We start from the raw sequence: 10,524 nt of genomic DNA, 5'->3' as shown, positions 1-10,524 counted from the left end.
GTGTTCAACATGGCGCCAAGCAATGTTTAAAATGAGAGGCTATATGAAAAAGCAAGCTACTTTGATTGATGGAGCAACATCAATTTTTCTAAACCAACGAGCAAACAGTCGGTGTAAGCAGTACAATACATGACTGAATACACTAGTCTGATTGGCACGCGTACGCCACGCCCATTTTTATTTTGCTGTGTAAAGCACGATAAAAGAAGACTAAAAAATTAAGTTCACAAATTTTGTACATTTCAATATTTATTTATAAAATTATTAATGTTAAACACATTAAATTAATTATAGAGAAAACAATAGTACTTTTATGCATGCACATAGTTTTAACATGTAGGTGAAAGTAATACTAACCTAAAAAAATTTGTTTCATATTTTTTTGAGTTTTAGATATTTTTCTTTGCATTTTAGATTTTTTCAGCTGATTTATTAATGTAATTAATATTCATTTCGATATTTTGCTAAAAAATTTTAGAAAAAATTACATATGTATGTATATATACGTATATACCAGTATATATACGTATATACGTATATATATACATATACATATATACCTATACGTATATATACATACATACATCTAGGTATACATATATACGTATATATGATATGTATATATATACGTATAGGTATGTATACGTATTTGGGCCCACTGCTACAGTAGCGAGGCCCTGAGAGGGCGCCATTCCTTCATATAGATATTGATATAGCAATGGGGGGCAATAGCTTCAAGATCAGTTGAGGACTTTAATAGGACGAATCTATCTGGAAGAACCTGTGTGCATCTCCTCGGTGTGTGTCTTCCATCCACAAACCCCTTAGGGCATTCTTAACCTTCAAATTCAGAAAACATAGACATCCAGAGAGGGAGAAATGCATGACGTGACGTATAATAAAAGTAGTCATTCTACTCCTCTAAAGAAAAAGGAAAGGAGTCAACCTGCTGTTCAATATATTTTATCTTCCGAATATTCTCAACGTGTACACATTTACAAAAATCTGCACTTGGCTGTCAAAAATGGCGTAAAGGTGGAATTGCAAGTTTTTTTCCTAACCAGTTCACAACTTGCACTTAGTGTCAACCATCCTTATGAAATCAATTTACAAAGTTATATTGCATACAAACTGCATTTCCTAACCATAACCCAGATAACTCGGAATGAAAAAAAATTGCTGAGATCCCTGTTGCACATATATGCGGCGAGAAGAATGACCAGCCAACTGTGACGTACTTGCGCATAGTAAGCAGATTAGCAGATCATGTATCTTTCATCCTAAATCAATAAGGTAGTGAGATGATAAGACCCAAGAAGCATGCTCAAAATGGAACATGGGAGTTCGATCAGGACGTACCTGCTTGACAACTCCATAGAGGCGCGGGTCTGGAAGCAAGTTCGGAGGTCGACTTCCGGAGAAGGGGGCTATGCAGGCGGAGGGGCAGCACAGCCATTGGCAACCAGCTCCCCGTCCTCTCCATGTGGCTTGCCCTCTCGCCTGCTCCATCGAATCGCCGGCTGAATGAGCAGGGCCCCATGCTCTGTTCGCATCAGCGACTTTGGCCCTCGTCGGTTCCCCATCTGAACACCTCCCTTGCAAGGCGTTGAATCCGCCTGCGGCCGGCCAGATGCACTGGGTGGTGGAGCTAACGGACCTGGCGCCGGTCGGTGGATGATGATGAGCATTCAACAGCTATCAGAGGTACACCAGAATTAACATGGCCAATCATATAAGCACAGCTATGCAGCCACTCCACTTCAGGTCAGTAAGTTCCACACATAAGACATAAGAGTGTTCTCAGAGTTGCTAATAAACTTCTGTACAATTACGAGAAACAGATTTGAGCCCAGCACAGATTTGAAATCAGGAAACATCCATTGGTTCAGTAATATAAGCTGTGGAGTTCACTGAGCTGCCTTTGCCACAAATGATTATTCTGGGAAGCGATAGCTCATTACACATCTGGGGGTGAACCACCAGGAACTAACTGTGAGAGTACAAAAGAGTAGAAATAATGTTAGACATGGCAAACGGCATTAGAAAATAGAAAAAGCATTTAGCAAAAGCATTATCTGATCAAGATCCTTACAATGGCTATGTTGTTGCCGTTCAGGAGTATCTGGTCAAGTTTTGTAATGCGACGACCTTCGGCAGTGTATTTGCTGCAGAGCAACAAGAGGATATGAAACATTGACACATTAAATCGTTAATAGCACCGGTTGGGAAAAAAGATCTGAGTAATCTACTAAATTAGTCGCAAGTATAATGGGTGTTGTAAGTACAAGTTTCGGCTGTAAAATGACAACTATTCATGTCAGCATTTTGACACAAACTCATGCTATACTTTCTCATTTTTTTCTTATTTACAGAGGATTTCAGTATGAACCTAAGAGGTCGTACAAAATTGTTAAAGATGAGGACCTAACGCAGCTAGAGGGAACATTCACCAAAAACAGGACTTCGGGGCTTGGACTTCGTGACACAAATTCAATTACAATTTAGAAGTGATATCAGACTTATTACCACAGACTTGCCAATCGATTCAATGTGACAGAGAAAGCAACCTGCATAGATGAACTCGGTTGGCTTGATCTAACCAGCGCATGCGCCAACGTCCCAATCGACAGCATCGTCCTTCTCCAACCCGCTCACCCATCTGCAGTACCAGAACCTCGTTGTCTAGGCCTCGGCGGGAGTGGGAGATCGGCTGGTCCAGTGGGGGTTCCCGAACCCGGAGGGCAACGATTGCGGCGCCCTAACCCCGGCCGGCAGCGGTGACCCCAGGTGGTCGATTCTGCAGGTGGACAGAGGCATGTGGACGGGGTCGGCAACCGCGCCACCGGTAGCGGAGGAAGAGGAGGCGAACAAGCGTCGGGGACGCCCACTGCCTCGACGGTGTCAGCCACAGCTTGAGTCGTCGGCGCGTGTGGGCCTCAAGGATCTGTTCGCCTGTCGTTGTGCTGAGACCCGCCGCCGCCACGCCATCGCTGAGGCTCACCGCCGTCCGCCACCGTAGATCATGCCGAGCGTCGCCTGACCTCGTCACCGAAGGCTTGCTGTTGTCCGCCACCACAGATCGCGCCGATCTCCGCTCGTGCCCCGCCGCGCTGAGGCCCACGCGAATCCCGCGCAGGAAGAGGAGCGGAACCAACCACTTCGCCGTCGTTCTCGAGCTCCACCATGGCCATAGCTGGTGCAACCCCTCCGAACCCAGCCTGCCGGCGGTGGATCAAAGAGCGACGGGGGAGGTGGGAGCAGATGCGGGTTGGGCCTTGCGAGGGAGGCGGGGATCTGGCAAGGGCGGGCGGGGCCGCGGGGTAGGGGAGGGGGGCGTCACCTCTCGATGTGAGATGCACCGGCGGGTGGAAGGAGGGCCAGACTTTGCCGCGTCCCATCGGTCTCCTGCTGGCGGCGAGGCCGCCTATGGTGATGCGCAGCAAATTGCGGTGGCGGCGCGGTAGACGAAACCCACCCGCGAGCGGGGAAGGCGGTTGTGGCGACGTGCCCAGGTACTTTATTTTTGAAAGGGACGTGCCCCTTTATTTTATTTTTTCGAAAGGTTGTTGCGACGCTTCTTTTCGGTAATACTATACTCACTTTAATCGCAAATAAGTACTGTTCCGGGAACATAGATCTATTATAGAGAATATTAAAAGTCACTGATACGTAGACTATACAGAGGAGCGGACCCACGTATAAGTGATTTTAATGTCTTTGTGGTACTACAGATGATATCGTTTACCGTTCTAGACATCAATACGGTTCCAAAACATATATTTAATTACTAATTTTTGGTGTAAAATGTCTATAGCATATATCAGATTTATACTATTATAAAACTATTTTTGGGCAAATCTACTTGTATTACTTTTCAAGTATTTTAACTCAATACATAAAGGGTAATTTTTAACTAAAATTTAAAAATATTGACAATAAACCATCCAAAATGACACATATGTTATATATCTTATTGTTACTGACAAAATGTCACACCTGTATTCTCAATAGTAACATCTTGTATCATAAACTTATTGAAAGGCAGTCATCCTCATGAAGGCACACACAAGAGCCTACATGTACAACAAGTACACCTTATTCTAGCTTTCTTGGTACTGTATCACAATGCGGTTTTGTATAGGTAAGCACGCATATGCAGCTAGTATTTAGCTCAACTTGCCTTCAACTTGAACAGGACTGGTAATCAGGTGAACCTTCTGCCACCTGTGCCCGTTTGCCGCTGACAATTGAAGTACATGGCGGCCACAGGCTTGCCAAGGTTGAAACGGCGTGCAAAATTGCGCAAGTTGAAGTTCTGACGCACTTGCGGTGCAAACACCGTGCCCCGCCCCATTTGCTGGTACAACACCAGGACGATGCGGTGGATGCCCACGTTGGGGTTTGGGCTTTCATAGGTTATGACCTCTCGGCCTGCATTTAGTTTCAAAAGAATGATAAGATACACATTCCTCGTGACATTTTACCTTTGCTCTACTCATTTCCCTATTTTTTACAACCATTAATCTATGCTAAGGTGCTGGAGCACCCAGTGTTTAGATTCAATCGTGTAAATCACGCTTGTTAAAATTTCCATGTAAAAATTAATTTTAACTAATGTTGGATGAGAACAGTAGAAAGATGAGTTCTCTCTGGATATTGATATTTCCTTTAAGATAATATGTGTCATAACTTATTACTATTATAAATGGATTGATTCGGTTTCAATTTTTTACTGTGAGTTCTAGAAAGCACAAATACATTGTCATGTTTAGGACCCGTTTTGAAAATATTTTACACTTGTTGTATGTTGCAAAATTATTTTTAGGTCATTCTACTGCCATTATTACATGTTAGATTGATGGTTTTGCCACTTGTGCGTTGCAGCACGTGGCACGATACAGAACTACAAATAATTTTTCATGACGCATTTTTTAAGGAAGAGTTAATGCCATAGGTAGATTTTGAATATAAAGGAGACGTCCACAAACATGCAGCGTAAAGATGACCAATATATTCCCACATAATTCTGGAATATTATATTCTTATATATAAGTCTAAATCTAGTTTTGTTGCATATATACCTAAGCACATATGTATAGTGTACTATTGTAATAGGAAAAAATGTTTTATATATACATACAAAATATTGTTGCAAAGGACTTTACCTAAGTCATATCTAGGACAAATTTGAGAAGCTAGTAAAAATAACACCTGTAGTATTTGTGTTAAAATGTTCCAATATGAAAGTAACACAAAGTTAGGACTAGATCTATAATAATACCAAAACACAAAAAAAAGTTTGTTATAAGTTAACATATGACTTGGAAATGCATTGCAGTATTTCCATTTAACTGATAGTACAACATTTTAGGACATGACTGCAGTTTGGATAGTAAATGTTATGTATGTTGCATACGATCGGAGTATATACTAGGCTAAAAGGTTTGACTTGCATTTGGAAAATTTTGCAATATAAATCTGCAAGTTACAAAGAGATGATTAAAGATACTTAAGTTAAGGTTATAATGATCAAATTTTGAACTCAAATGTGAGAGAACTTAAATAGTGCATTGCATTAAACTATAGAAAAACAATTTCGTTGCTTAGGTTCTTAAGCAACAAAGCATTATTACATGCTTATCAGGATAGCATAAAAGATAAATATGAACGGTATGTCTACTCTTTGTATTCACCAACCAAAGGGACGTCACTCCTAGCTATAAGCTTTACGGGAATAATTATTGGAGGCATATATGAATGCAAGATGTTGCAGCTATGCTTGCATACGGTGCGAGTATACTCACCAAAGCTATCATCTGTCGATGCTGGGATGTCAGTTACCATCCTGTTAAAATTAAGAGGTATTGAGATTAGTTGATCTGAGTGACAGAACAAGAAATGTACATGTAGTGGAATAGTAAATGCAAGAGCTATAAGCCTATAACTTACCAATGCAAGTACTCCCTCAGGGTAGGATTGCTGGGATTAGGCGCATCAGGATCCACCATAACCTAATGGGTTTACATTAACACAAACACATGGTCAACATGTTAGGGAATTAAAATAAACCTGACTATTTTTGGGCTGGGCTGAAAAATCCTGCATTTCGTATGTCAGAGTCTCGCTCACTGTAAACACTATATATAGCAAGAGCCAATCAAGATCAGCCCTAACCGGGCTGGGCACCAGGAGACTATTTTAGCCTTCACAACGAGCTAAGCCATTGATTTCTTGGCCAGTCCAAAGGGGTTGGGGGCTATGCCTAATTTGCTGTGATCCCTGGATTAATAAAAAAGTAGTCGATACCTCGGCCATATGTTTGGCCTACCATCGATGGACTTTGCGAAGTGATGGCTTACTATGGTATAGGCCACACGAAAATCATCACCACCAATCTCAACTCTAGGTTTCACCGACACCGCCGACGCCCGAAACTCCATCCCATCAAATACAGGTCTGCCATCATACATGACAGTTACAGGCACTGAGCTAGTGAACGGATCTAAGACATCTCCGATTATCTGCCCCCTGGTCAAGGAGTCACTAGCCATGCTATATATTTGAGTGTGAGAGTTGTATTGTGGTAGTAGCTAACAACTACAAATGCTAATTGGCCTTCCAATGGCTTGGGTAAATCACAAGGTCCTTGGGCTATTTATAGTGGCCTAGAAGATGCTCACGCTGTGCACACAGGTGTGTTTCTCGTTTTCAAATTACACCTTCAATTTATTCTTATCTGCCAACTCTCCACAAGATGCTTCTACTTGTTTGACAGGATTTCAAACTTTTAAGCATCACAGATGGTGGGAAACAACATATCTATGTCATGTTAGTCATGTACAATTATATCCGTGGAATCTTTCATGCATATAATTCCACAGGGAAACATATGGAAGGGCTCTTCTGACTTTACTTAGAATCTTCTAGTGTTTTGCAAATTGTTCACTGTCTGGTGGAGGGGGAGGGGCACCGGTGCACTGCATCAGCTAGCTCTCGTGTCAATCAATTAGCTAGAAAGCTTGATACATACTCTACATCAATGGATAGCTTTTATTCGAAGGAATTGGTCGTTTTTTGTGGTCATCCTTAGGGCCCACATACTGAAATGTCATCGATGATGAAACCATGAACAAAAAATCCCATCAAGAGTGTAGTTGATATCCATTGTTTAAATTATACCTTGGATAAGATATTGGTTCTGGCATCAATAGATATAATTTTTTTGTGCAAATTCAAGCTTTTGAATTACAAACCTTTTTGTTGAAGTATAAATGAATTGCCCATCATTCCCCCATCAACTTAAGCTTTTGGGGTCAACTAGCTCAGCTCAAAACTTTTGGTCGTATAATCTACTAATTACTTATAAAATTGCCTCATAAATTGGGTCCTTCTTCAAAAAGTATTACACACATCATCAAGACTTCCATATATTTGCATGACACCACTACAGAAACACCATTCACTCCTAGCACATTACTAGCTTTATTGTCGGTTTTCAAGCCAGCAATGATTAGTCGACAATGAGAGTCGAGACTATCACTGCTAGCTCAAGAATCGGTAGTGATACTCTGAATATCACTATTGACTCTAGACTCTTACCCTAAACTATAGTACAACTATTCAAAGCAATCTTACCCTAAACCACAGTACTACTATTCAACCATTGTACTACTATTCAACCATTTTCCTGTGAGATGACTCAAGGAAATCTCGTCAGCTTGCATGGTGAAGGACCTGGGTTCATAAGTCCCATGATATTCATAGAAAATATGTTGCATGTCCTTCATCGTGTGTGCCGGAAAAGTTTTCCGTGCCATCACTATGTCTTTTCTTAAAGAATAGCATTGTTCTATATGAATGGGAGAAAACACATTCATCGTTTTTAAGATGAATGTGTTTTCTGCTATTCATGTATAACAAGTAAAAGTGATCCTACATTACTCACTAAAATTTCAACAACATCAACATGAAAATTATCAAGAAGAAAATGATTGAAATTCATCCATCTCTAATTTCCAATTGAAATGCTATCTACACCATCCACTACTACAGAAAAGGTCATCCGTGCCCCCTTTTCACTACCTGTTTAGAAATAACTGGCAGTGATAAAGTGATAGCCCATACGATTCTTACAAAAAAAAACTGGCGGTGATAGCCCATACAGTAAAAATTGGTAGTGATAATCATGTGTCATTGTCGGTTCAATTAAAACCAACTGTGATACTCACTACTAGTTTGACAGTGATAATGGAAGCATTGTGACTGTCAGTTCATTGTATTAATAGGTGTGTCAATAGAACATATCATATCTTCAGAAATTCATAACTTTTTTATAAGGAGTTGGAAGGAAACAAACTTTATATGAAAATTATAGATCTCGACGAGTTATACAATTTTGTAGTTGAAAACTTTTTCTTTGAAGCCATATAGATGCCCAAATAATCATCTAAAACTATCAAAAGAAAACCACGTACCGAACCATAAAGTAAATTGTCAGATCTGGTGTAACACTAATAGGAATGATTGAAAAAACCACACACAGGACCTCAAAGTTGAAAAAAAAAACTTCAATGGCCCTGTCTAGGGTCTTTTGAACATTTTTTAGGTCAAGAAAGGTACATGTGTACCACCTATATTTTTTTCAAATGTGCCTCCTCGTTAGCTTCAAAAGTAGAGGTCGAACGTCGAAATCGGACTCCGTATGCAAAAGTTATTGCTTATTTACCGAACAGTTTCACGGATTTGAGACAAACTTTTCATACAGAGTAGTATGGAGATAAACTTTATATGTAATATTGTAGCTCTCAACAAGATATATAACTTTATAGTTGATAACTTTTTATTTAAACAATATATATGACCAAATAATTATCCAAATATTTGAGCAGGAAAGATCAAAAGAATAAATTACCCTATAGCCATCAAGTAAGAATATGAGGTGAAATGGTAAGGAACCTTCACGCGAGGCATGAGGTCACAGGTTTGACTCACTCAAACTGCTCTGGCATGTAAATTGCTATATTTGTGTGTTTGACTCTCACAAAAGCTATGAGCACAAGTGAGAAAAGTTGCGAGGGTTCCTTCATCAAGTGCAAAAAAATCATTCCCAAAAATATTGGATTTGGAACTGATTATCACTATCGTTTCATAACACAAACTAATAGTGATAACTCTATTACTGCTAGTTCCAAAACTATAGTAGTATCACTGCCGCTTATTCACTGTCAGTTCCGAAACTGGTAGTGATGCAATTTTTGAACCAGTAGTGATGACGTTTTTTAAGTAGTGATCATAACTAAAATTTCAGCTAAATTTCTAAAATTCAAATAAAACTAAAAGACTAATTGCTACTTTTCAAGCTAACTAATTGCTACTAATTTCAAAATAACTAATTGCTACTAATTTAAAGCTAACTAATTTCTAACCAATTGATAGTAATTTCTAACTAATTTAAGGTTTAGGGTTCACACCGGGAGGAGGCCGTTGGTGGTGGGGTGGTGGAGACAACGTTAGTGGTGGAGACGGGGAGGAGGCCGAGGTGAACGGTGGTAGCGTTGGCGTGGAGGGAGCCTTGCGTGGGTCAACGAGGTTGGATGAGGTCGTGACAGCGCAGCGGTTGAAGGAGGCCTGGGGGATGGCACGTCTGGTGAAGCCACAGTGGCCATCGGTGGTGGAGAAGGGGAGGAGGTCGATGTGGTCGATGGCAATGTCAGCATTAGCATGGAGGGAGCTGAGGCGCTGGTGGTGAGGAGGAGGCAATGGCGGTGGGGGTTGACAAGGTTGTAGGAGGATGTGATGGTGGGGGTCGATGAGGTTGGAAGAAGTTGTGGTTGTAGGAGAAGGCTGGGAGGCCCGCAATGGTGTGGGGGCTGATAGATTTGGAGGCTGTTGGATTTATAGGGGTTGACGATGGTGGTAGTGCTTGGCAAGGATGCGGAGGCGTGTCGGTGTGTCAGAGTCATGGCAGCACGATGAGGAACTATATGGAAAATTGCTAATTGTCGAAGGGATGGGGTCGCTTTCCTCTATAGGGGGAGGACATCACTGCTAGCTCCTAACTAGAATAGGTAGTTATACAACACTATCACTATTGGTTTATTTAATGACACGGTCATGATATATCACCATTGATTCTTGTAACAAACTGGCAATGACACTCTATTTATCACTGATGGTTCGTGTTACAAACTGATAGTGACATCATTGTCGATTTATAACACGAATCGACAATGATAAGAAGAATATCACTGTCGGTTCACAAGGGATCAATGATTGAGCAGCCATTGCAACTTATGAATCAACAATGATAGGGGGGCACAGAAGGGTATTTCTATAGTGGCGTGAAAAATTTGCATGTCGTTTCTTGATAAACCATATAAATATAAACAAATATATTATATATAAAGCCTTTTTTTTACGCTCATGAAAACAAACTCCTAGTTTGATCCATAGTTCATCTCGTTATAACCGAAGTATATAGATTTTATGAGATATATATACTACTTATATATATATATATTGTGT

General features: G+C 40.6%; 1 protein-coding gene and 1 long non-coding RNA gene across 2 annotated transcripts; both read right to left on the bottom strand.

Annotated features, from left to right (window-relative positions):
* Window positions 1-947: 947 nt before the first annotated feature.
* Window positions 948-3,519, bottom strand: LOC133883714 (uncharacterized). Its single transcript, XR_009902951.1, has 4 exons — window positions 2,568-3,519; window positions 2,093-2,165; window positions 1,360-1,990; window positions 948-1,280 (listed from the first exon to the last, which is right to left on the bottom strand). It is a non-coding gene; the product is annotated as an uncharacterized LOC133883714 (long non-coding RNA).
* Window positions 3,520-4,023: 504 nt separating this feature from the next.
* On the bottom strand, window positions 4,024-6,618 carry LOC133931135 (protein FLOWERING LOCUS T 1-like). The gene is made up of 4 exons (XM_062377942.1): window positions 6,360-6,618; window positions 5,950-6,011; window positions 5,805-5,845; window positions 4,024-4,431 (listed from the first exon to the last, which is right to left on the bottom strand). The coding sequence occupies exons 1-4, from the start codon at window positions 6,549-6,551 to the stop codon at window positions 4,205-4,207; spliced, it is 522 nt and encodes a 173-aa protein (XP_062233926.1). The 5' UTR covers window positions 6,552-6,618; the 3' UTR covers window positions 4,024-4,204.
* Window positions 6,619-10,524: the final 3,906 nt, after the last annotated feature.

This window comes from Phragmites australis, chromosome 10 (genome assembly GCF_958298935.1).
Source record: "Phragmites australis chromosome 10, lpPhrAust1.1, whole genome shotgun sequence".
Lineage (NCBI taxonomy): Eukaryota > Viridiplantae > Streptophyta > Magnoliopsida > Poales > Poaceae > Phragmites > Phragmites australis.
The sequence above is the reverse complement of the archived record's forward strand: the minus strand, read 5'-3'. Positions and strand labels throughout refer to the sequence as shown.

Excerpts from the sequence above, each read along its gene's own strand:
- LOC133931135 (XM_062377942.1), bottom strand. The coding sequence starts at position 6,551 with ATGGCTAGTGACTCCTTGACCAGGGGGCAGATAATCGGAGATGTCTTA. Across the intron at positions 6,012-6,359 it reads TTCGTGTGGCCTATACCATA|GTTATGGTGGATCCTGATGC; the intron begins GTAAGCCATCAC and ends TAAACCCATTAG. Across the intron at positions 5,846-5,949 it reads CTGAGGGAGTACTTGCATTG|GATGGTAACTGACATCCCAG; the intron begins GTAAGTTATAGG and ends TAATTTTAACAG.